The sequence below is a fragment of the Pinus tabuliformis genome, chromosome X, assembly GCF_031772625.1.
Source record: "Pinus tabuliformis cultivar Carrire ecotype Pingquan chromosome X, CPIR1, whole genome shotgun sequence".
NCBI classification, from domain to species: Eukaryota; Viridiplantae; Streptophyta; class Pinopsida; order Pinales; family Pinaceae; genus Pinus; species Pinus tabuliformis.
Genome location: NC_142308.1, coordinates 344,529,230 through 344,553,496, shown reverse-complemented (window position 1 = coordinate 344,553,496; position 24,267 = coordinate 344,529,230). Strand labels below are relative to the sequence as shown.

The 24,267-nt window shown below is 41.0% G+C and overlaps 1 protein-coding gene across 2 annotated transcripts in view; it reads left to right on the top strand.

Moving 5' to 3' along the window:
• LOC149139878 (aspartic proteinase CDR1-like) overlaps positions 1-23,543 on the top strand; it is a 91,185-nt gene extending 67,642 nt beyond the window's left edge. The window contains exons 9-12 of one of the 2 annotated variants that reach the window (XM_089448910.1): positions 8,045-8,172; positions 8,364-8,465; positions 8,652-8,749; positions 22,796-23,543. In XM_089448910.1, the coding sequence (XP_089305036.1) occupies positions 8,045-8,172; positions 8,364-8,465; positions 8,652-8,749; positions 22,796-22,967 (500 nt within the window). In that variant the 3' untranslated portion in view covers positions 22,968-23,543. Of the gene's footprint in view, positions 1-8,044; positions 8,173-8,354; positions 8,466-8,651; positions 8,750-22,795 lie in introns of both variants that reach the window. The other variant, XM_089448908.1, reaches the window with a different exon arrangement.
• The last annotated feature ends 724 nt before the right edge of the window (positions 23,544-24,267 follow it).

The following is a 24,267-nucleotide window of genomic DNA, read 5'->3' as shown; positions in this document are numbered from 1 at the left end:
AACAAGCATGCTAGGGACAACAAGCAAGCAAGGGACAACAAGCAAGCAAGGTGCAACCAACACATAGGTCAGGATGGCAACATGGTGCAGCAATGGCACATAACGCAGTACAATGATGGGTACAGTCATGATTAATGAAGTGTGATAAGATGCAGCATAGTGATGATGGGTGCAACATGGTGCAGCGCGGTGATGTGCAGCATGATGACGAAATGCGGCACAACGATAGGTGAAGGAACCACCTTGGAGAATTAGTTGAAACAGCATGTCTTCAACTGATCTCATGTATCATCTTCTTAGAGATGATCTATGCTCTTATCTAGATAAGTCAAAGTGTTGACTTCTGTTGTAAACGTACTATCTCTCTCTCTCTGCTGAACTATTGAAGAACATATAAGAAGAATTGATCAAGGGTTTCCCCACATTGGGGTTTGTCCCTGGCTAGCGCCACATCTTGTGTCCTCTTGTCTTGGCTTGTCTTCTACGATTTATGTTTATGTTCTATTTGCAGTTTACTTTAATGCTGATGTGATTGCTAATCTGGAAAAGATATGGAGCTAACTGTGAAAATTGAAATAAATTGCTCTAAGCATAGAACATACCTAAAATTTAACATGGTATCAGAGCTGAGGTGAAGACAATGCCCAAGCAAGAGTGAAAGAGCAACCACCGAAGACAGTTGGGAAAGGACAAAAGGATTAGTGGATTCCTCATCCCTTTTCAAATTCACCAAGGGTGGAGTCGAAGCAGAGAATATTATCAGAATGGCACAGCTGAATATGGCCTACCTAAGGATCACTTCATTGGAAGACCAAATCTTAGGGTGGAAGGAAAGGCAGATAACTAGTTCGGCCATTATGCGAAGGAGTGTCCGAATGGCAGGGACACATCACTTGATGATGATAACAATCATTCTAGGGACATCTTCAATGATCAAAGGAATGACAGGTAATGCAGGTCATCAAGGAAATGGCCGACTCTTCATAGAAAGCAAGGAACCCCAGGTATGAAGAATCAAATGTTGTTTATGATAAGATAAAGAAGCGTTATCTTGTATTGGCCCTCTCCTTCAGATTCTTTGGGAATTTGGCTTATTGATTGTAGTGCTTCAAGGCACTTCATCAGATAGAAGGGTGCACTCCCTAATTTGGTAGAGATGGAAACAATCATGGGATTATACTTGGAGCCGATGCCACCTATCCTGGAAAGGGTGTATGGAATTTTACCCCTCAATTGAATGAGGGTAACTCAATTCATTTACAGAATCTCTTTTATGTACTTGATCACAAGAAGAACCTGGTGTCCATTTCAGCAATGGAAGTCAAAGGTTATAGGGTGGCACTCATCGATGGAAAGGTATGTGTTTGAAAATAGAATTTTCAAAGATGTTTTTGAGTTCAGGGTTGTATCAAGTTGTAAGAAGTCCACTAGGGACCATGTCCATTGAAACATAGCACTGGAGGTCTGTGAGTGAGATGGTGACAGGGATGCTTGAATTCAAAAAGAGCATGAAAGTACATGTTTGAGATGTATCGAAGGAAAATCTTACAAGGGGACCATTCCCCTCATGTAGCAGGTCCACAGGTTTGGAACAACCCGAGGGGTTTGAGATTGATGATCAGCAATCTCACGTATGCAGGTGGAAGAAAACCCTCTTTGGCTTGAAGCAAAACTCCCCGGGCGTTGTATGAGAGGATTGATAGCTGTTTGATGAAGCTGAGATTCACTAGGAGTGAAATCGATCCAAACCATTACCTGAAGGTTGTGGATGATAGACCTCTCATACTGGCACATTATGAGGACGACCTATTTCTGACAGGTGCAGACCCTCTCTTTTGCAGAAGTAAGAGGGAGTTGGATTCCGGATGTGGAATGATAAACTACAAGCCTGTGACTACTTCGAGGATCTTAACTTTAAGAAGTTATATAGTAGTGATGTCGGACCAGATTTGGGAAATGCCTCTGAGTTTCATAAACTTATTCGCGTTGATGTTCTTGGTGAACTTTTGTTCGGACATATGTTTTGCAGTTAGCATGGTGAGCTCATATTTGGTTGAGTCTCACTGGATTGGTGCCAAGAATCTTCTGAGATATCTTCGGGGCACAATCTCTCATGGATTGAGATACACTGTCAGAAATATGAAACTGCATGATTATTCAAATGCTGACTAGGCAGGCAGTATGGAGGATCACTAGAGCACTTCTCAAGTGATGGTTCTCTTTGGGTTTTGCTTCAATATCGTGGATGAGCAGGAAGCAGAAGTCGGTTGCTATAAACACTGCCAAGACCGAATACATAGCTACGAGTATGATCTCGTTTGAAGCTGCATGGTTGCAGAAGCTCTTAAGTGCGCTGTTTGTACACATGATGAATACCACTGTGATTCTCTGTGACAACCAGAGGGGGGATTCGATTATTGAGGAATCCCGTATTCGATGATTGCTCCAACAGATAGACATCAGATACTGTCTTATCTGCGATATGGTAAGTCGATGAGTGGGGAGGCTCCATCGCATTGAGACTGATGTACAGGTCGCAGAGATTTTGTCAAAGCCCTGGGGAAAGGTCAAATCTGTGACTTTCCCGAACGACTTGGAGTTGTTGAGAGACTTTCTTATAAGGGTCTTGCATGTTGCATGCATTGAGCTTTGGGGGGCTTGGGGTACTTACTGGAGCAACATATGACCACAGGGCGACTCACCCTCCCTTGGTGGTGTGCTATGAATAGGATGATTAGTTCTTTTGTGGGTCGGGATGATTAGTTCTCTTGTGCCAACTATGGAATAGGATGATTAGTTCTCTTGTGGGCTGGGATGATTAGTTCTCTCATGGCAGCTATGGAACAGGATGATTAGTTCTCCTGTGGGCCGGGATGATTTGTTCTTCGTGTCGACTATGGAACAGGATGATTAGTTCTCCTGTGGGCCAGGATGATTTGTTCTCCGTGGCGACTGTGGAACATGATGATTAGTTCTCCTGTGGGCCAGGATGATTTGTTCTCTGTGGTGGCTATGGAACAGGATGATTAGTTCTCCTGTGGGCCAGGATGATTAGTTCTCTGTGGCATCCACTAACAGGATGATTCGTTCTCATGTGGACAGGATGATTAGCTCTGTCGAGGCATCCTACCCATGTAGTCTGGGACTCATGGGAAGTACCTCTCATCTGATCAATGAGCAGGGAAATGAGGATAGGGACCATAGGGGTACTATTGATGGACGCATTGCTGTATCTACCGTACTCCCTATGCTAGGATGACCTCCATTGATCTGGGATCAGTATGAGTGGTTTGAGACTCTCTTGTGACATTGCTTTGGGATCAATGAAAATGATTTGGGATCAGTATGAGTGGTTTGAGACACTCTCTTGTGACATTGGTCTGGGATGAATGAAATTGATCTGGGATCAGTATGAATGGTTTGAGACACTCTCTTGTGACATTGATCTGGAACAATATGAGTGGTTTGAGACACTCTCTTGTGACATTGATTTGGGATCAATGAAACTGATCTGGGATGAGTATGAATGGTTTGAGACACTCTCTTGTGACATTGATCTGGGATCAATGAAACTGATATGGGATCAGTATGAGTGGTTTGAGACACTCTCTTGTGATATTGATCTAGGATCAATAAAACTGACTTCGGGTCAATAAGAGTGATGTGACACACTCTTTTCAGATGAAACTAACTTCGGGTCAGTAGAGAATGGTATGAGACATTCTCGATCAATTCTTCTTCTTCATGGTTTAGCAGAGCAGAGCAAAGCAGAGTGGAGCAGAGCTCAACAGATCAAAGCAGAGCAGAGCTCAACAGACCAGACCAGAGCAGAGCAGTGCAGGGCACTGATGGCAGAGATAGTACAGTCGGACATATGGATCAACGGATGGAGTTCTCCCTAGTTGAGAGGGAGTGTTAAAATTGGCAACTAGGGCCAAACTCCATGTGGGTCATCTTATTTATGGCAACTGATATTTTTCTTGGATCCCTCTCATCAAGAGGTGTAGGATTGATCTAAAGATCATCTGATTTCGATAAGTATTCATGGAGTTATGATGTTATTTGCGTTATAAGACAATTTGTCAAGGTCGGACAGCAACCAAATAAACCCCACATGTGCTCAACGTTTTAGTATAAATAGAGGTGGCCTTCAAGTCATTTCAACACACTTGGGATCTCTTCCTCTCTCTACTTGTCTTTGGGTTTAAGTAGGAGGAGAGATCCTAAGGAATAACATTGCCCTGATCCAGAGGGCAAAAAGCCAGAAAAGCTAGAATTGCCGGAAATGCCGGAATTGCCAGAAAAGCCGGAATTGCCGAAAAGCCGGGAAAGCCAGAATTGCAAGGACTGTTGGAATTGTCGGGGACAACCGAAACTGTCGAAAAAGCCAGAAAAGCCGGAACTGTCGGAAACGCTGGAAAAGCCGGAAAAGCCGGAACTGCCGGAAAAGCCGAAAATGTCGGAAACGCTAGAAATGTCGGAAAAGCTGTAACTGCCGGAAAAGCCGGAAAGCTGGAACTGTCGGAAAAGCCAGAAATGTCGGAACTGTCGGAAAAGCCGGAACTGTCGGAAAAGCCAGAAATGTCGGAGCTGCTGGAATTGCCGGGAACAACTAGAATTGCCGGGAATTGCCGAAACAGCCGGAGCATCTGTCTCCGAAGGAGAGCAGCATGCAAGGGACAACTAACTAACATTGGGGCAGTTGTATGGTACTTAACAGCAAATACACCAAGCATGCAAGGGACAACTAGCATGCAACAACAAACATACTAAGGAAAACAGGCATTATAGGGACAACAAGCAAGCAAGGGACAACAAGCAAGCAAGGTGCAACCAACATATAGGTTAGGATGGCAACATGGTGCAGCAATGGCACATAATGGAGTACAGTGATGGGTACAATCATGATTAATGAAGCGTGATAAGATGCAGCATAGTGATGATGGGTGCAGCATGGTGCAGCGCGGTGAGGTGCAGCATGATGACGAAATGCAACACAACAATAGGTGAAGGAGTCACCTTGGAGAATTAGTTGAAACAACATGTCTTCAACTGATCTCATGTATCATCTTCTTAGAGATGATCTATGCTCTTATCTAGATAAGTCAAAGTGTTGACTTCTATTGTAAACGTACTATCTCTCTCTCTCTCTCTCTCTCTCTCTCTCTCTGCGAACTATTGAAGAACATATAAGAAGAATTGATCAAGGGTTTCCCCACATTAGGGTTTGTCCCTGGCTAGCGCCACATCTTGTGTCCTCTTGTCTTGGCTTGTCTTCTAGGATTTATGTTTATGTTCTATCTGCAGTTTACTTTAATGCTGATGTGATTGCTAATCTGGAAAAGATATGGAGCTAACTATGAAAATTGAAATAAATTGCTCTAAGCATAGAACATACCTAAAATTTAACACAGTACAATCCCTCACTGTTGCTCATAGACAGAATAGACAACACATATGCCTTCCTTCAGTTCTCCAAGCCTCCTATTTCCTTGCGCAGTTTCTCCTGGGTTCTCAAGCTGCCACCTGTGTGTAATTACCTCACACACTGCTCACTAACCTCTGCAATAATTGCGCAATCCTCAAGGAAAGAATTCCTTCTGCATGGAAGAGATATCCTTATGGGAATATTCCTGCAATTGATAGTACATTGTCCCATCCTTTGATCTCAACTGGGTCTATGTCTGAACTGACATGCATGAGTTATTTATGAGAGAATATTCAGTTATCTGAAGTACACTAGTTGCATGCATGCATGCAGTGACTAATTGTACTCACAATAAGTTTCACAAACTGTTGGAACTAATCCCGATCTCCTTAATTAAGGGATAACTTCCTCAATCAAGGGGATAACTGTTGCATGTCTTCACATAGACTTCATGTTTGATTTTCTCTAACTAATTAACTCAAGATGAATTAATTAATTATTTTACAAATCGCTGCTGAGATCAAATTCGAATTTTAATTCTCAATTTTAATTTAGGGACTAATTAAAATTGGAATCTATCTCGAAACGCTATCTATAGTAATGCTATTTTTATCATTTCTATTTTATCATTCCTTGTTGCTATTTTGCACACTGGTACCTGAAATTCTATCTATAGCAATGCTATTTTTAGCATTTCTTGTTGCTATTTTCAACACATGGAGTTTGGCCCTAGTTGCCAATTTTAACAGTCATGAATGAAAATGGTTGAATTCTAAAATGGATTTCTAATTAATATATAAAAAATAGGAGAAACTAGTGGGATGGACAAAGAAGATATTGGGTAGGAGCAGTCAAAGATGATAAGAACTAGTTGTTTCTCCTGTTGGGATGGACCGACTAAGCTCACTGTTGTTTCTCCTCCTAAGTTTAAGTGCTGCACACCCCAACCATGTTTTCACAGCCTTTTATTCCAAATTAAAATATTGCATCTAGTGCTTGAATAGTAATACACGACATTTTACTTGTTTCTGTCAGTAAGTGTGCTTTACATGATGCTTTCATTATCAACTGTGATAATGCTGGAATGTATAATGAACAACTTGATATTTGCTGATTAATCCTATGCAATTTTAGGACTACACTGTTTTGCTATGAATTTGATTCCAGTAGTGACAACTAGCCGTGCGATTTGTTACATGAACATCATATCAGTTGAAATTTCGCCCGCTATATCTCAAATGCATGAGACGAGTTGTATATTTTGAAGTTCAAATCACGAGGAAATATTGAGTTATAGACTGAATTAGATTTTGGTTAGTTCTTGCTGCTAAGGTTCTGTTTATAATAAATTGTGCCATTGGAAAATTATTTGTTCGAGAAGCCTCAAAAGTAACATGGAGAAAAATCAGTAACTAGATATGAAACTTCATTATGTCATAAATGAAAATGGTTGAATTCTAAAATGGATTTCTAGTTAATATATAAAAAATAGGAGAAATTAGTGGGATGGACAAAGAAGACTCCAGGTCACACAACCAGTGGATGGTAGAAATCTCATCACCCACTTCTTCTTAGCTTTGGAGGAGAGCTGACTGTAGACATCATTGTTGGTTCAGGGCTTCTTCTCTGATACCCCCTCGGGTTCTATTCATTTTGTTCTTTTGGTTGTCCTAGTGTTCATTCACATCTTTTTTTCCCTAAATTTTGGCAATGCTTCAGATTAACTTGGTAGTCTGTGTGGGCTTCCTTGTAGTATGGAAATATTGCAATGAAGCACAGGTGGCTTACAACCCTTAAAATCACCTGTTGCATAAGGCACCATGACTGGGGGGATCTTGACCACTAAATTCACCCAGGAATTGCCCCTAACCCCATCCACATGAAGGCCTGCTTGCATAGGGTAAGATGTCCCTCAATGGATGAAACATGCCTTTGGGGGGTTTGAACCTTGGTGGGGTTATAGATAGTTTAGAGATGGTGTGGATAGTTTGCAGTATATATATGTAAGGGTGGTTATGGGTAATGATTGTTATTATCATACTGTGACCCATTCAACTTTAATTTGTTAGTGTCTTCAGTGTGTACCTATTGCCGTTTTTTGAGTAAGCTCTATTTTTGCTGCCATGATTCTATTGAAGTACTTTGTTCACATAATCATTTATGAGCATTCACGATTCTGAAGGAAATTGGCATGATTCTCTGCTTGCATGTTTACATATATATGTGAATGATTTTTGACCTTGACATGCTTGCATCATGTTTGTATGCAGTTGTCTTCAGTGGTGCAATTCTGTCTGAGATGAGATTTTAACCTCCTTTGTATATAATTGATATCTTCCTGTTATCATAACTTAGAGCTTCATTTCATCGCACTAGTTTTAGCTTCCAATTTAATCAACCATTTCAAATAACCTGTATTTCTATTTTTATCCTGGGAGGACATGACTGAACGCCAGAGGTATCTCCTACATAGTCCTTTCATAAAGATTCCAACCTTGTCACTCCCATGAAACATTTCTTTGGCTCTGGAAAAGCTGTGGTATCTATTCTGCACTTAAAAAATTTGTGCATGGTCATTATTGATTTGAGATTAATTCCCGGTTTCTGACCATTCAGGAGTGTATCGGGAAATTGGAGGAATAGAACTATACATGTCCATGACTGTTAATCCTAAGGCTTCCGGGTCCCTTGTGACTGAATTCAAAGAAGATATGGCACGGGAGCTGGAAGTTGCTGTTGATCAGGTGAAACAGAAACCCTACCAATTGTGAGGAGATTATTAATTGAATGTTTTTAGCAGTCAAAAGCATCCTTGACACTCGTTGACAGTTTCAAAATTTTACTATTCAGAAGGAAATCATAGATTATTAATTTCATGTTTTCAAGAGTGACAATTTATGGTTATATTTTTTTTGCAAACATGAAGCAAACACAGGTTAATATTCTGAATGTCAGCAACAGAGGAGATACATTACAAATTGAATGTGCCGTTTTGCCAGCTGACACTAGTAATCATATGACAAACAGTACTGCAGAGGTCAAATACCTGAAATCTTGCCTTTTCCAACTACATTTTTGATGAATGAAGATGATTGAACAGTACTTAGGATTATTTATGTATGTTGAAAAGTTTAGTTGTATAGATTGATGAAACAAGTTATTTTTCTTGTTTTTGCCTTCCTGTTTCCTTTTGTTCAACTGTTATTGATTTTCGTCTCTGCAGACAATCATCTCCCTTTTAAATGGACATCAAGTTCATCTTCGTGATGCCTTTGGAACTTACCATCTATTGAGCTGGAAGATTTTGCCATCTTCGAAAAGGTGAAGTAGTGGTGTTTGTAAATAATCCAAAGTATATTGTCGCTAGTTGTTTGTTATGGTTTTAGTTGAGCTGTAATTGAGTTTCATGCTTAACAATCAGATAAATTAAGAAGACACAAACACATAGCTTCAATCCATTAAAATTGCATAACCAAGGCAATTTATAGATAATTTAAATAAACCTGATATCAAGATTTGATTTAAAATAAAATTTATAAGACAATTTTCAATTTGCAAATGAGAGACTATGATTCACTGTGACAATCAGAGTTGCATGAAGCTCTCTGGAAATCCAGTGTTTGGTGATAGGTTCAAGCATATAGAGATCAAATACCACTTCATAAGAGACAGGGTCCAGAGAAGTGCCGTAGGATTGCTGTACATCACCACAGAGGAGCAGGTAGCAGATATTCTCACCAAGTTTCTAGTGAAGGGGAAGTTTGTGTTTTACAGAGACAAGCTGGGGGTGATAGAGAATCCCTTCCTTGTTAGGAGGGAGTGTTGAAATTTTTGTAGCTTTGTCAGGGCTTCTACATTGGTTTGGTGTCTTAGCATGTGGAAGATATTTTATTACCTCTTTAGGTGTTTGCTTGGTGTAGTAAGTGATTTATGATTTATTTACTAAGTTTAACTTAGGAAAAGTACAATAATTAATCTAATCAGTTATTGTGGACTATTAGGCCAAAGTTCTAAGACTAAATATTAAAATTGTTTAAGTGATTTAGATATAATTTCAAATGTTGATTTCAAGTAAGGCTTAGGATTTAATCCTAGCCGTTGATCACTTTGGAGATTAAAGTTAGGGATTTTACCTTAATAAAATTATAAAATAAGCTTAAGGGAAAAGTGAAGATACAATTGGGGAAGCGATTTTCTCTAAAGCACGAGGCTCAACTAGACTGAAGAGAACTGAGAAGTTTTGCAGGGAATTTCGGCAGAAATTCAAGAAGGTTGAATTGCTGAAAGGAGAGGGCTGAATGGTGGAGGAGGCCGAATTATCCAGGGGGTCGATTTCTCCAATGAGTAGGAGCCATAAGAGAGGCAGAAAGGGAGGTTGATTTTCTGGTGGGACAGGTTAATTCTCCAGGGCTGATTTGCTTCAAGTGGTTCGATTTCCAGAGGCCGAATTCTTGAGGCTGATTTAACAGTGGGGCCAAGTTTCTAGGTGCCCAACAACTGTATTTTTTCTCCATGTTCTCGGAGTCTAACCCAAAATTTTCATGAGAAAATTTAATGAAGGAAGATTGTGTTTGGTGTAAATTTGCTGTTGTGGTGTGATTGATCTCTTCATTTTATTTCCGCTGCATTTTTAAGTTAATATACCAGTGTATTTATTTTTTGGCAAATTCAAAAATATTTGAGATAAATATTTTCTGAGGTTTTAATAAATTGTTGAAGTGAAATAAATCAGATCGGGTATGAGAAAAATGAACAAGATGAATTCATTAAACTTAATTGTTGCAATCACCATTGCACTTCATGAAGTACATGAACATTGTGTGCTTGTTTTGTGTGCCAAAATAAAGATTAGTGTGAAATGCTAGACACAATACACCATCAAGCATAAAAAGTCATCCACCATCGCATAAGCACAATGTACCGTAGACCCCCTTATTTTGGTTTTGGGGTGGTCTAGAACATGTCTACCATAACAAAATGATCTTTTTATTATATTAGCACTTAAGAGTGCACAATATGGGAAGTGATTCTTTTACAAGTTTGTGAAGGGTGAATGGTGAACTAAGTCACCTGACACGAGACACGAGACACACAGGACATGAAAATACGAGAGTCTTGTTGAAATATCTAACTAGGTTCGGTCTAAATAAATGTATTTGAAATGCACTTATCAAAAGAATGAAGAAAATATTTTTATTATTATTTCTGTGACTTATTAAAGCATGGGTTTCATGCTTGGGTCATCATGTTTTAGGTCAAAGCCCCCATTGAGGATTTCTAGGATTTATTCTGAGTCATTAGAGTCATTGTATATTAAAAGAGACCCTTCTTGGGCTTTCGAATCATGTAAAAATAATTATTTTTGAGTCTAAAATGAATTTAGTCTCCTCCACACCAAGTCGGCCTCAAGACAGGTAATTCGAACTCCTTGGAAGGCCATAAATACAAGGCAGTTCAAATTCATTTGGAGCATGTCATTCTCTCTCAGAGTTCAATCTCTGAACCTAAAAGCTGGAAAAGTGCGAAATTGGTAAAGGGCTAGAAAAAGGAGCTGGGAAGAAGTGCGAGTTTCTGGAAGGAGATAGAAGACCTCAAGATTGAAATTTTGAGACAACCCTCACTCAGTTCTGAGGTGTATAAAGGGAGATCGAAGTCTTCCAAGTTTGGTCAAAGCTGCTGCTAATGTTGCCAGGTCGAAGTTTCTTTGAAAGGGTTATCTGCAAGAAGGATTGAGGGCTGACTTGGTGTGGAGGAAGTCTCTGTCTGGGTCTAGAATCTTGTATTATCTTGAGAAACTATTGAAGGAAGAATTGTTGACTGGGTTTTCCCCTAGATATGGGCTTTGCCCTGGTTGTCTGCCTACATCTGTTGTCCTTGTGTTATTGTTTTGATAATTGCTTGATGAACTAAAAGATAAAAGAAGAACATAAAGATCAAATAATCACAAGTAATTATCTATATAAGAAAATCTTTCTGCCTTTTTGATTTTCTAACAAGTCCGATACGGGACACGAAGACCCCCCGGAACAGGGCACGTAGGACACGTTATATATATTATATAATATTAAAATATTAAAAAAATAATATATACATCATATTATGATATTACACATTCTCATGATGATACAAGTAACAAATTGAATCATAGATTCACACACGTACATTGTAAGTTTGTAACATTTTGCATATAATCATGATTCATCAATTATACAAGTTTACAACTAGAAATTAACCATAAATACAAGAAATTAACTATAAACTGCAATTTTATCATTAAGTCATCAAAATCAAAATTTATTACATAGGTACTGAGTCCTGAAAACTCTTGACTAGGAATTCCAATGTAAAATGGAAAATACAAAACAAGGTAAACACTAGAACCCGAAACCATAGAATAGGAAGGAAGAATCTCATACACTGTTGTCGATAGCTCATAGTCATCAACGCCAAAATCAACGTCAGTACTATCGCTGCTCTCTTTTGCATCCTCCTCCTCTGTATCCGATGTAATTTTTGCATCTGCGAGTGTGGACTCTGGAGGATGACCCCTCGAGAGTATCACCATCATCAAAAGTGATAGGCTCTAGCACTGGGTCATCAAGATCCAAGTTGGCCAATGCCAATTCAACATTGCTTTCCAAACCCATGCCATCAGGAAACACATCCCACATCTTTGTCTTTCCCTTCAACCACTCCTCCCTCTGCTTGTAAATAAGATGAAGGTTGGTGTGCACATACACCATTTTCTCTACCCTGGATTGCTCAAGTCTGCTCTTCTTCAAACTATACAGATCCCCATATTTGCTCCAATTCCTCACGCAACAAGAGGATGAAGTAACCTGAGGGAGGAGCCTCATTGCTAACTGTTGTAGAGGAGGGCATGTTGCCCCATGAGTTGCCCACCAAGAATAGGGCTTCTTAGGCCCCTCGTCTCTAATATAACATCAAAGCCTGAAAATTGCCCAGTGCTAGCGGAAAACTTTGCAAGGCATCCTCCACCTCATCAAGGGATGCTCTATCTTGAAATATCCGTATCAATGCATCCTTCTTCCCCTATGAAATCTCACCATCCATGTGAGGAGGGAATCTGCATGAAGGTCCACCATTAAACCACTCATGGCTATAGTATATTGGATTCAATAAGTGAGCCAAGCAATGCAAGGGTGTACAATTCTTGTCCCACTTGCTGACAAGAATATCTTGTGTGGTGGTGAAGAAGGCCTCTGTTGATGTCCCATACTCAGGGCACTCACTGTGAAAAATAATGGTCCTCATGGACTCAATCATGGAATCCCATTCCCCATAAACCTCTCCTAGGATGGGTTGGTCTGTATCTGCAAATCACAACAAAGCAATGATAAGGTCCATGATCTTAATAGTAAGATATAGCCTCTCCCACCAAGCATCATCTAATACCGTGTCCTTGACTCTTTTTGAGGATGCTTGATCTTTCTCCAAGAAGATCAAAACTCTGAAATAACCATGGGCCCAAGAGCAGTCTTGACCTCCCTCAACCTCTTTAGCATGATGAATGCAAAGGCAAACCATGTATTTTCAGATATTTAACAATGATAGATGTGTGTACTTTGTAGATTGTGAGGGCATTGGTATGATTTTGTACAAAATTGCGGATATGCCGTGCATCCTCAATAAGAGTTCCAATCTAAGGTACATCAAAAGCAATAGATTTAAGTGCTAAATTCAAGGAATGGACAATGCAAGGTGTCCAAAATACTTGTGGATATTTAGCTTCCACAATCATGCCAACAACCTTGCAAATAGGTGCATTGTTTGTAATGATTTGCACACAAGAATCAACACCTACATCTTTAATAACTTTAATGAACAACTCACCCATATATTGTGTATCTTTGTATTTTGCAAGAGCATTGCTTTCAAGAAAATTGGTCCATTCAAGGAAGACACCATGAAGTTGATGAGTGGATGGCGTGCTGCATCTGTCCATCCATCAGAAACAATACTAACCCCAGATGTTGGCCATGTTGATTTAATAGGCTCAAGCATTTTATCCACCTCCTTCTTTGCCTTACTCAACAATGTAGTTCTAAGCCTCTTTCACTTGGGAGGCACATACCCCATGGAGCCCCTTGAGTTAGAGCTTGACACATTTCAATAAATAAAGGTGATCGTGCAACGTTAAATGATATGAAGTTGAGATAGAAAAAGATGCCAATGGTGATATCAATCTCTTCTCGCTTCTCTTGCTGAAATATCTTGTCCATTAGACCAAGTGCCCTCCTTTTTACTGCTTGACCTGCACCCCCACCAGAACTTCCAAATGGATAATTGGCACCGCTTTTCCACAAAAATGGAAGGGGATCTTCATACTAATAAAATAATGTGCAAAACAACATTCCTTGGTGACAAGCCCACCAAAATAGCTCCATAATACAAAAATAAGCATCTCAAGAGGACAAAATGATAGATACAATAGGTTGAAGGGCCATTGAAGAGGCCTGGTGGAGTCTAATGTGTGCTAAAATGAATGGATGGGCTCCAAACATAGTGATAAAGGAGGTGGCTCCTTGGTATCCAAGCAAATGGCTTGTGGTGCCTCCAAGTGGCTATGGGGGCACAAAACATTCCCATGGGTCTCCAAATGGATCGAACAAGCTTGTATCCCATCTATAAGCACTGAAAGGGTGATGCAAGCCCTCCCATTGTCTCCCATGGTGAGACACATCTTCATCTGGGCCCTAGATCAGCGACCAAGTGTGTGGTGCAAGAGTGTAGCCGGCTGGGCAAGGTGGTCCAGGTGCATCATCATCGTCAAATAAATGGAATACAATCAAACAATGAGTGGAACTGCAAGATCCCATGATGTGACAATCTGCTCTCAACTTTGGTGGAGGCCCATGGCTCTCAACCCTCACCCTACAAATGCCAATATGACCCTCTGGAGGGTTTTCACCCCTTATAGCAAGAACAAACCCTAGATGAAGACCCACCTGCAATCCTATATAAGATCTAATGCATCTCCTCACCTTCCAGTACAACCAAACATTAGTGAAATTGAGTAAATGAACTTACAAATCATGGAACCAAGTGGGCACTTCGTAGTGGCATGCCCTTGCATAATGGGCTTTAGAACCTATAGGTGTCTCCAAGTTCAAGAAGAAGGTTAACCAAGGAACCTATTAGGTGGTTTCAGCCTCTAAGGGGATGACATGTCCATGGTACATCCATCAAATGGCAGGTAGCGTGTGATATAATGATGAAACAGAGTGGGACATCAGGGGGACGCTCCAAGCCACATGTCACAATACAAGGGTAGTTATGATAGAGGAAGCCCACACTTGGGTGTATAAATGTAGTAGGGAGCAATTGTGGTACATGAGTCTCCTCGACCTTTGTTTTTACATCTTTCTTCATATACCTTTTTCCTTTTATTGATTTTTCTTTCATAACTGCTCGGGGCTTCAGGGGTGTAAGGGGCCGATATGAGTAGCCCTAGGAGCTAGGGTGATGGCTATAGTGATAGGGGTAGAGCTCATGTTTGGCTTTTGCCCATGTGCTAAATTTGTATGTCCCGACCATCTTTTGCATTTTGTGGTACGTTTTTTGTTGAGAGTGGCCAAAATATGCTTTTTCCTTTCTTTTTAGCTGCATCAACGTTCGGGGCATTGTTTCGAGCTCGACCCAAGGTATGGACAAGGGGAGGGGGAGGCTAACTCCTTGTGGTCCCAGCGGACAAATGTGGACACATATGGGAAATATTGTGAAAGGGGTTATAATAAGCGAAAGGGAGAGATGTATATGGTGTTGGGAAACATGACCACACAACCAAAATTAGGGTTTCCCATGTAGTTTCACCCCTAATTCTAGTAGCCAATAAAGGAGATTCCATAGGACTAGGATACAAGGTTAACCAACAAATTGGATAGAGGAGACATGAGCACAAACCAAGCTCACTCTTTTCGCTGAATCCCCCCACTAATCCATGCCCAAAAGTGTCCATGATAAGTAAACAAAAACACCCAACTACATGATGAAAAGCCATACCTTTGGGTTTGGAAGGCCCATCTTCAAACATATGATCATAATAGATGGGCGAGGGAGCATATGGCTGGCTCAAGTGGTGGAGGTAGTGGCACATCGTGCTATCTGGTGGCTGTTGGCTGAGGACAATCTAGGATAATTTTTTTCCTATGGGTGTCACCCACAGGTGGTGGGTAACAAAACCTAATGTGAATGATCACTTTTCTTCATATGCCTTTTTCCTTTTATTGATTTTTCTTTTATAACTTCTCGGGGCGTAAGGGGCCGATATGAGTAGCCCTAGGAGCCAGGGTGATGGCTATAGTGTTAGGGGTAGAGCTCATGTTTGGCTTTCGTCCACGTGCTAAATTTGTATGTCCCGACCATCTTTTGCATTTTGTGGTACATTTTCTATTGAGAGTGGCCAAATTATGCCTTTTCCTTTCTTTTTAGCTGCATCAACCTTCAGGGCATTGTTCTGAGCCTGACCCGACAAGGGGAGGGAGAGGCTAACTCCTTGTGGACCCAGTGGAAAAATGTGGACACAGATGGGAAATATGGTGAAAGGGGTTATAATAATCGAAAGGGAGAGATGTATATGGTGTCGGGAAACAAGACCACGCAAACAAAATTAGGGTTTCCCATGTAGTTTCACCTTTAATTCTAGTAGCCAATAAAGGAGATCCCATAGGACTAGGATACAAGGTTAACCATCAAATTGGATAGAGGAGACAGGAGCACAAACCAAGCCCACTCTTTCCGCCGAACCCGCCACACTAATTCATGCCCAAAAGTGTCTATGATAAGTAAACAAAAATACCCAACTACATGATGAAAAGCCATACCTTCGAGTTTGGAAGGCCCACCTTCAAACATAGGATCATAATAGATGGGCGAGGGAGCATATGGTTGGCTCAGGTGGTGGAGATAGTGGCACATCGAGCTATTTGGTGGCTGTTGGTTGAGGATAATCTAGGATATTTTTTTTTCCAATGGGTGTCACCCACAGTTTGTGGGTAACAAAACCTAATGTGAATGATCACCACAACGTGACTCCAATAAATCCCAAGAGAACAATGTTGGAATTTCTAAGTTTTACCTATTAGAAATTCTTTATGTGTTATCTGATTTATTTCTTCCTACTTTTTCAATTGCTTAACAAGTTATTTACCATGTAAATACTGAAAAAATATACAAGCACAATATCAAGACATACAGATCAACAACTGAAAGTAAACAAGCACACAAGTGACATTGTTGTTTTTGGACTAATGTCCCTGGAAAAACCCAATGCGGGAAGACTGGTGCAACTATTCAAAGGGTTTTATTATTATGCAATTTCAAAATACAACCTGGGTGCTAGAAATGGCTCACCCAACAGAGAATGCCCTCGATAGTAGTACCTCTCAATCAGAGATATATTCTGGCTAAATCACCGGATGAACGATCCCACAACAACAATGCAGCTTCTGCTGCTCCGCGTCACATTGATAGGGATTGTGTTAACCTATCCGACTCTCCAGCTCCCAGTGTGTCCCACGAAAAATCTCCCAGCACTGCCTCTAGGCTTTGCGTCAACCTCTTTGGCCCATTGTCAACCTCTCTGGTCCAACGTCAGCCTCTGGAGTCTCTGCGTCTCACATGCTGGCCCTTCTTTGGCTCTGCGCAACTCCTGGTTGTCTCTGCGTGGTCTCTAGCTGACTCTGCGTCAATCTCTCCCAGCTTCTATGTATTCACTGCCCTTCAGTGGCAACTCTAATCACTCACTCAATTTCCTCAGCAAACCCTGCCCCAGAAAATCGAGTTCTTGATCTCTCTTGGTGTGTTCCAACTGACCCTCAAGCCTCCTCTTATACTTTTCTCATTGGTCCATCAACGACCGAGATTAAATCTCCAATCAACGGCTAAGATTATATTTGGCTTGATCCATGACTTTTGGACCATTCTAACCCAGTTTTATATTAATACTCATTAATATTTTATTTTTCCTAAGTTTAGACTTAGGAACTCCATTAAAAATATTAATTATTTTAATATCTCTAAAATTGGTTAAATTCTGCCCAAACCATTTCTGGGTCTTGGAGATCTCATGTGCTTTAGCCTCTCCACCAATTTTCGTGGCTAGAGCACATCCGATGCTATCCAAAATTAACACTCCCTCTTAGCGAGGACTGTGCTCTAGTAATACTCCTCACTTAGTATCACCCTGATCGTCCAGCATCGGTCCCTGTGCTGATGCTGGGTCAACCCCGCCCAACATCCTTTGCACTGCTACATCCTGTACTACTGCCACTGCCACTGCTGCATCTAGACGGCAACTCCCTCTGCGTCCGTGTTGCTGCGCATGGCCCTGCCACTGCCATTGCTGTATCTGCACTGCATCCCTTCTCATCATGCTGTATTGTGCTGCCCATAGCACTGCCACTGCTAATCGCTGCATTGCAACTTAGTTACTGAGAAGTAAGTAACTGATCCTCCAAACTCTAACATCTCTGTTAGGCTAGAAACACTCCCGATGCTGAAGCTCACTCTGTCACTGACAAGTACTCCCTGTACTGACCTGTGCGCCGCTGCAACAACTCCATGCATCTCGCATTGCTGCCTCACGCTGCCTCGAGACTCCTGCACTGTAGCACTCTCTGTTGCTCCATCTACATCTGTCTCTACCGACATCTGCCTGTCCTGCTACTCCTCTTTGGGGCTCCTGTAGCCAGGTATAACCCAAGAGGTTGTATCTCGAGGATCCTGCCCCTCATAGTTTGTAGTCCGTCTGACTACAGCTCGATGTCTCCCCACTTCCTCTCAAGTGGCGCATGAGCACTCATGGCACAGTCGTCATCTGTCTCCACTTCTTTCTCCGCCCTCGCTGGCGCTACCTTGGTCTCAGAAGCCTCTCCCTTGCTCTTCTTCCTTGGACACTGGTTCGCATAGTGACCCAGTTCCCCACAGTGGAAGCACTTGACCTTGGAGAGGTCCTTCTTCTTCTGTTTCTCCTGCTTTCCCGCAGATGCTAGAGCAACATCCTCCTCTTCCTCTTTCTTGATTTTGACCCCCTTACCGCTACTCCCTGCCTTGGTTAGCCGTCTGATCTCTTCTTGACGAAGAGCTGCCCATAGTTCCTCCCAATCTGGAAGGTTCGACCTGCCTAGTAAGCTCTGGACAAATACCTCCCAGTCCTTTGAGACTGCGTTAAGTGCGGTCCTCACCAACATCTCTTCATCCGGCGTGGCCCCTATGGAAGTCAGTTTGTCCCGGATCTCTGTCAATCGCCCGAGAAAGATATCTATCTGCTCTCCTCTCTGCATTTGGTACGACTGCAACTGATTTTCTAGAAGCATCTTCCTCTGTATGGAAGTATGCTGATACAACTTCTTCAGGGCATCCCACATCTCATTTGCCATACCCTTCTCGGCAATATGTGGTACCACATGATCCTTGACCCCATCAAGGATGATGCACTTAGCCCTGGTCATTGCCTCTTCGTACTTCTTAATTTCAGCTGGGTCAACTGGGATTGCTATCGTTTTCAAGGCGAAGTGCTTGATGCGATACCTGTCTAGAATGGACAAGATCCTGGCTTTCCAGACTACAAAGTTGGAAGCGACGTCCAGTCTAACCTGATCTCTCAGCCCATTCACTGTCATTTCGTTGCTCCTCTTTTGACTCTTTCGAGTCTCTCTACTTCCCTCTTGGAAGTCTTCTGATTGACTCCTGCTGAGTCTCTCAACTTCTCGTCTGGAAGTTCTCGGTTTGAGTCCCTTTGAGCCTCGATTTCCCTTCTAGAAACCCCTCTTCCAATGTCGAGATGCCCCACTCCAATCGTTTGTGCAACTGCACCACTGATTTAGATTTCTTGGCTAGAAATCATCAGTAGCAACTCCCTCCACCTTGGTTTTTCCCTGTTAGGTACTGTTCTGACCATAATACTCCACCATATTCGTTCCGCAACTCACCCACAGCCTCCTATGCCTTAGCAATCTGAAGGTCTGAGCCTCTAGGCTTTACGCAATCCTGACACCAGCAAAATTTGCACCTCCTAGCCACAACGTCGATTCTTCCTGACTGAGAAAGATGATCGGGCACTGCATAGGTCAGGTCTGCTCCTCTCTGCCTTAACGCTGATCCTCCTTTTGGCTCGGACTGATGACGCAGGCTCTCTGGGTCACCCCTTCCTTGCTGCTTTTTGCTAGGAACAACTTTTGTCACTCGGGACAACTGTTTTTGCTGCTCTGCTTGGCTGATGCCTTCAGTTATCCTGTGATCTACAACCACGCTCTGATACCATGTTGGAATTTCTAAGTTTAACCCGTTAGAAATTCTTCCTGTGCTATCTGATTTATTTCTTCCTACTTGTTCAATTACTTAACAAGTTATTTACCATGTAAATACTGAAAACAGATTAGAAAATGAAAGTAAACATGCACACAAGTGACACCGTTGTTTTTGGACTAATGTTCCCAGAAAAATCCAATGCGGGAAAATCGGTGCAGCTATTCAGAGGGTTTTATTACTATGCAGTTTCAAAATACAACCTGGTTGCCAGAAATGGCTCACCCAACAGAGAATGCCCTCTGTAGTAGTACCTCTCAGTGGGAGACAGATATTCCGGCTAAATCACCGGATGAACGATCCCACAGAAACAATGCAACTTCTACTTCTTTGCGTCACCTTGATAGGGACCGCGTCACCCTATCTGGCTCTCTAGCTCCTAGTGTGTCCCACGAAAAATCTTCCAGCGCTACCTCTAGGATTTGCGTCAGCCTCTCTAGCCCAGTGCCAGCCTCTCTGGTCCAGCGTCAGGCTCTCTAGGCTCTATGTCAGTCTCTGGAGCCTCTGCGTCTCACACGCTGGCCCCTCTCTGGCTCTGCGCATCTCCTCGCTACCTCTGCGTGGCCTCTGGCTGCCTCTACGTGGCCTCTAGTTGGCTCTGCGTCAACCTCTCCCGGCTTCTGCATTGATCCTCCCGGTACTCACTCTGCCTCTCTGCTATGTATTCACTGCCTCTCAGCTGCAACTCTCATCACTCAATTTCCTTAGAAAACCCTGCCCCAGAAAATCGAGTTCTTGATCTCTCTTGGAGTGTTCTCCAATTGACCCTCAAGCCTCCTCTTATACTATTTTCGTTGGTCCATCAAAGACCGAGATTAAATCTCTAATCAACGGCTAAGATTAGATTGGCTTGATCTATGACTTTTGGACCATTCTAACCCAGTTTTATATTAATACCCATTAATATTTTATTTTTCCAAAGTGTAGACTTAGGAACTCCATTAAAAATATTCTGCCCAAACCATTTCTGGGTCTTGGAGATTTCATGTGCTTTTAGCCTCTTCGCCAGTTTTCGTGGCCAGAGCACATTCAATGCTACCCCAAATCAACAAACAAAATTGAAAAGGAGGCAAGGAGGGAACGAAGAGGGAAGCAACCATGGTGAAAAAATGGCAGGTCTCAAGGAGATCATAGGTGTGAGCTTGTGTCCATAATGCATGTATGTGGTTCATGACCTAAGTGGGCTATAGCCTATAAGTTAAATCACTACCTCCAAGTGTCGCCATGGTTATCTTGAGGTGCTGGAACAACTCCTTTTTTTATAATTGTAATTGAAAATAGTATATTAAAAAACTTGCACTTGCGAGCATGGCGTTGCATCAAAGACAGTAAAATTCAAGGTATCACCTTCCAACTATTAAAAAAACCTGGTATCATAGCATGCTTTTAACAAGACTTCCATACTATTAATCCTAGTAGTGTAAATTCAACAATACAACCATGATATCAAACACAATATAACTTATATATATTGCTAAGTTTGAGTACTTTGGTAGTTTTCCACTTCGAGTTCACTTGCTCCATTGAAGGAGTTGTCCACATATAAACAATTGTCACTTCCTTGATAGCCTGCTGACTCTAACACTCTCCTACACGTGTCATGATATTATGAAATTGGTAGGTTGCTTACCCTCTTGTTTACAAGAAGGGTGCCAATTGCTAATGATGTCGCCTTGTTTTCTAATTGGTCAGCTATAAAGTTGTTATGCTGCAAGGCATGGATCATTGTGAACACATCCATATTTTTCAAATGGAATAAAATCCTTTTAAATAGGATGCTGAGCTTGAAATCTATTGGAGAGGAACCAAGATCAAGGTGTCGGATTATAATCTTGCAGTTCCCTATTATGATCAGATTACAGAGACTGAGCGATATGGATTGTAGTAGCGCCTGAAATAGAGCATAAGCCTCTGCTTGGTTTGGTGGCACCACCTCCCACATGTGCCACACCTTGGTGCTCGAACAACGCTTGGGAATGGGACCTTGTGAAGATATCTGGGGAAGTCTATTAGATTTGAATCATGCCCAAAGGTGTGAAAATCCTTGCTCCCCACTATTTCTTTCCAAGTCCGTCTCTCTCTCTCTCTCTCTCTCTCTCTCTTTCTCTCTCTCTTTCTCCTGATTCTGGCCATAATGTGATGGTGGGGTCTGTCGGTTGTTTGTGGCATGTCTTTAATTGAAGGGATTTTGAGCTCTATTGTCCCTCTTTTGATAGATTATATTGTGAACAATACATCTTTTATTTGGATCACAGACAGGTAATATTAGATTGTTGGAGAATCACTTTCTTGATTCAGAAGTGAATTTTTTCATGTGGATGGGTTATTTAAAGACATGATCATCATGGAGTCGATCGTTAAGCTAATTGCATTTTGCTGTGACAGTTAAAAAATGATTACATGCTATCTAATTTGCTATTCTTCCTTCAAGAATCAGCTAGGATATTATGTAATGAAACTGAGTCTTATAATTTTCAATTATTACTTCCAATTTGCATTTCACAATTACTACTTCCATTGTTTCAGTAGAGTAATTAGATATAGGGCAGGATTCCAGCTTTATGACTCTGGAAACTTTATTTCCAAGTTGTCTTTGTGAGTTGTGTTGCTCCTAGAGTTTCAGTATCGGAGTGTGTAAGTGAATGTCTATTAAGACATATCAGTCATGAGAGCAGTATCTAAGCTAATCATATTTTATTGTGATTATGAACAAAGGATTCTGCTATTTGATTTGCCTTTATTCGTGTAACATCTATTAGGAAAATATGTTTTAAAGTTGAGACCTGGAATTCCTTAATGTAAAACAGGGCCATCAAACGTTTTCCTCGTAAAAATATGCATTTATATAATTGGTCTTGCCACTATTCCGTTTTCTATAATCTTATGTTAAAAGACTGGTATTATTCAAATTTTGTCATTGGGCTATATCCATTTGGCCATACTGCAGCTATGTTTGTCTAAGTTGTCTTTGTCTTTAGGCATCCTTTCCATACCTAAATTGTTATAAGCTCTGAAATGTGTTTATTATGGCTATAACAGGACATGGCTCCAGCAACATGGATTAGTGCTCTTTGGTGCTGCTGCAGGTGTAACAGTAATTGCCTCAGCCTTGTTAATGTATTGGTATTGTTGGAGACAAAAGCAAGAAGTACTTGGAAAATACACGACAGTAGATGCTGCAAATCTTGATGAAGAGCTTCAGCAACTTTGATTTGTATAATATCTTGCATGATCCAATTTAATAAAATTCTAGTATCCTCAATATGTTCTTGCCAATTGAATATACCCTCTAATTTGGGATGGTCTGTACAATTTTTCGATCCCTTCCTGTTCTTTTAACTTCCTCTCACTTCTGATGTAATATTCTTCGCAATGTTGTGGTTTCAGCAGTTGTCTGATATGGTCATTGTCAAAAACACTTATGTTTTTCCCTTTGTGGCAGAACGTCTAGGTGCATAATCCTTCGTTTCTTACCTAAAAGTTGATCCAATTTCTCACCATTGTGAAAGCTTGGTTGAGTGGTTGGTCAATACAAGTTTGTCTCTTCATTTTACTGCTGTGACGGTTGTCGTCTTACCTTTCTTTCATTGCACTCTTGTGACTTGAGTGAGTTCTGAGGGAACTTTTGCTAGTTTTAGTCATTCAGGCAGTGTTTACTACTGGAGTTTTTGTTTGTGTTACATTAGTCTTTACTTGATGCTGGGTACGTCAAGTGTCCACCTTGAGAGCTTCAAGAATTCAGGCTGTCTACGAGACATAGATGCATAATAGAAGTTATTTTTATCTATACCGAGTTCTCATGTGTCCCTTCCATGGAACTGCAAAATAGCACAATGTGATATTAACTTAATTAATATATACAATGAAAACAAGTCCTTTTTTGGTAAGCATCTAAGAGTTAATGGTTATCGTGCTTTGTTTCAAGGCTAAGAAATTAACTTGCCTAAAGTGAACCTTCATTCTAATGACCACAAACCTGATGAGTTCTTGTTGTACTGCTATTGTATAATATGGTTTATGAAGCTTTTGAAATCAGGTTTAAAAAACCATGAAATAAACTCATTAAAACCACTCGTTCTGTTTAGTGTAAACTTGACGATTTCATGATTAGTGCTTGTTAATGTGTTTGGTGAAGCCATTAAAATGTGTTCATATTGATAGAAATATGGCTTTGGGGTTTAAGGGTCATTTCTTTAATTGCAGAAGCTTTTCCAATTACGATATGCAAAAATTTAAAAAAAATGCAAAATCATTTGTCCGGAGCCTATATGATCTGTAGTCTGTACACTGTCTTGGATATCCCAATGGACAGTTGATCACAATGGATTGCAATGCCTTTTCTTTCATATAATGAGGTTTTACTCCATAATGCTAGGTCTGAATACCTTTTTTTAACCATAATTTCAAATTTGTCTGTGGAAATGAACGTAATCTTATGAAATTTTTCATTTAACGGCTAAAACTATTGCCAACACCAGCAACCATTACACATTGGAGAATGCAGATTACCT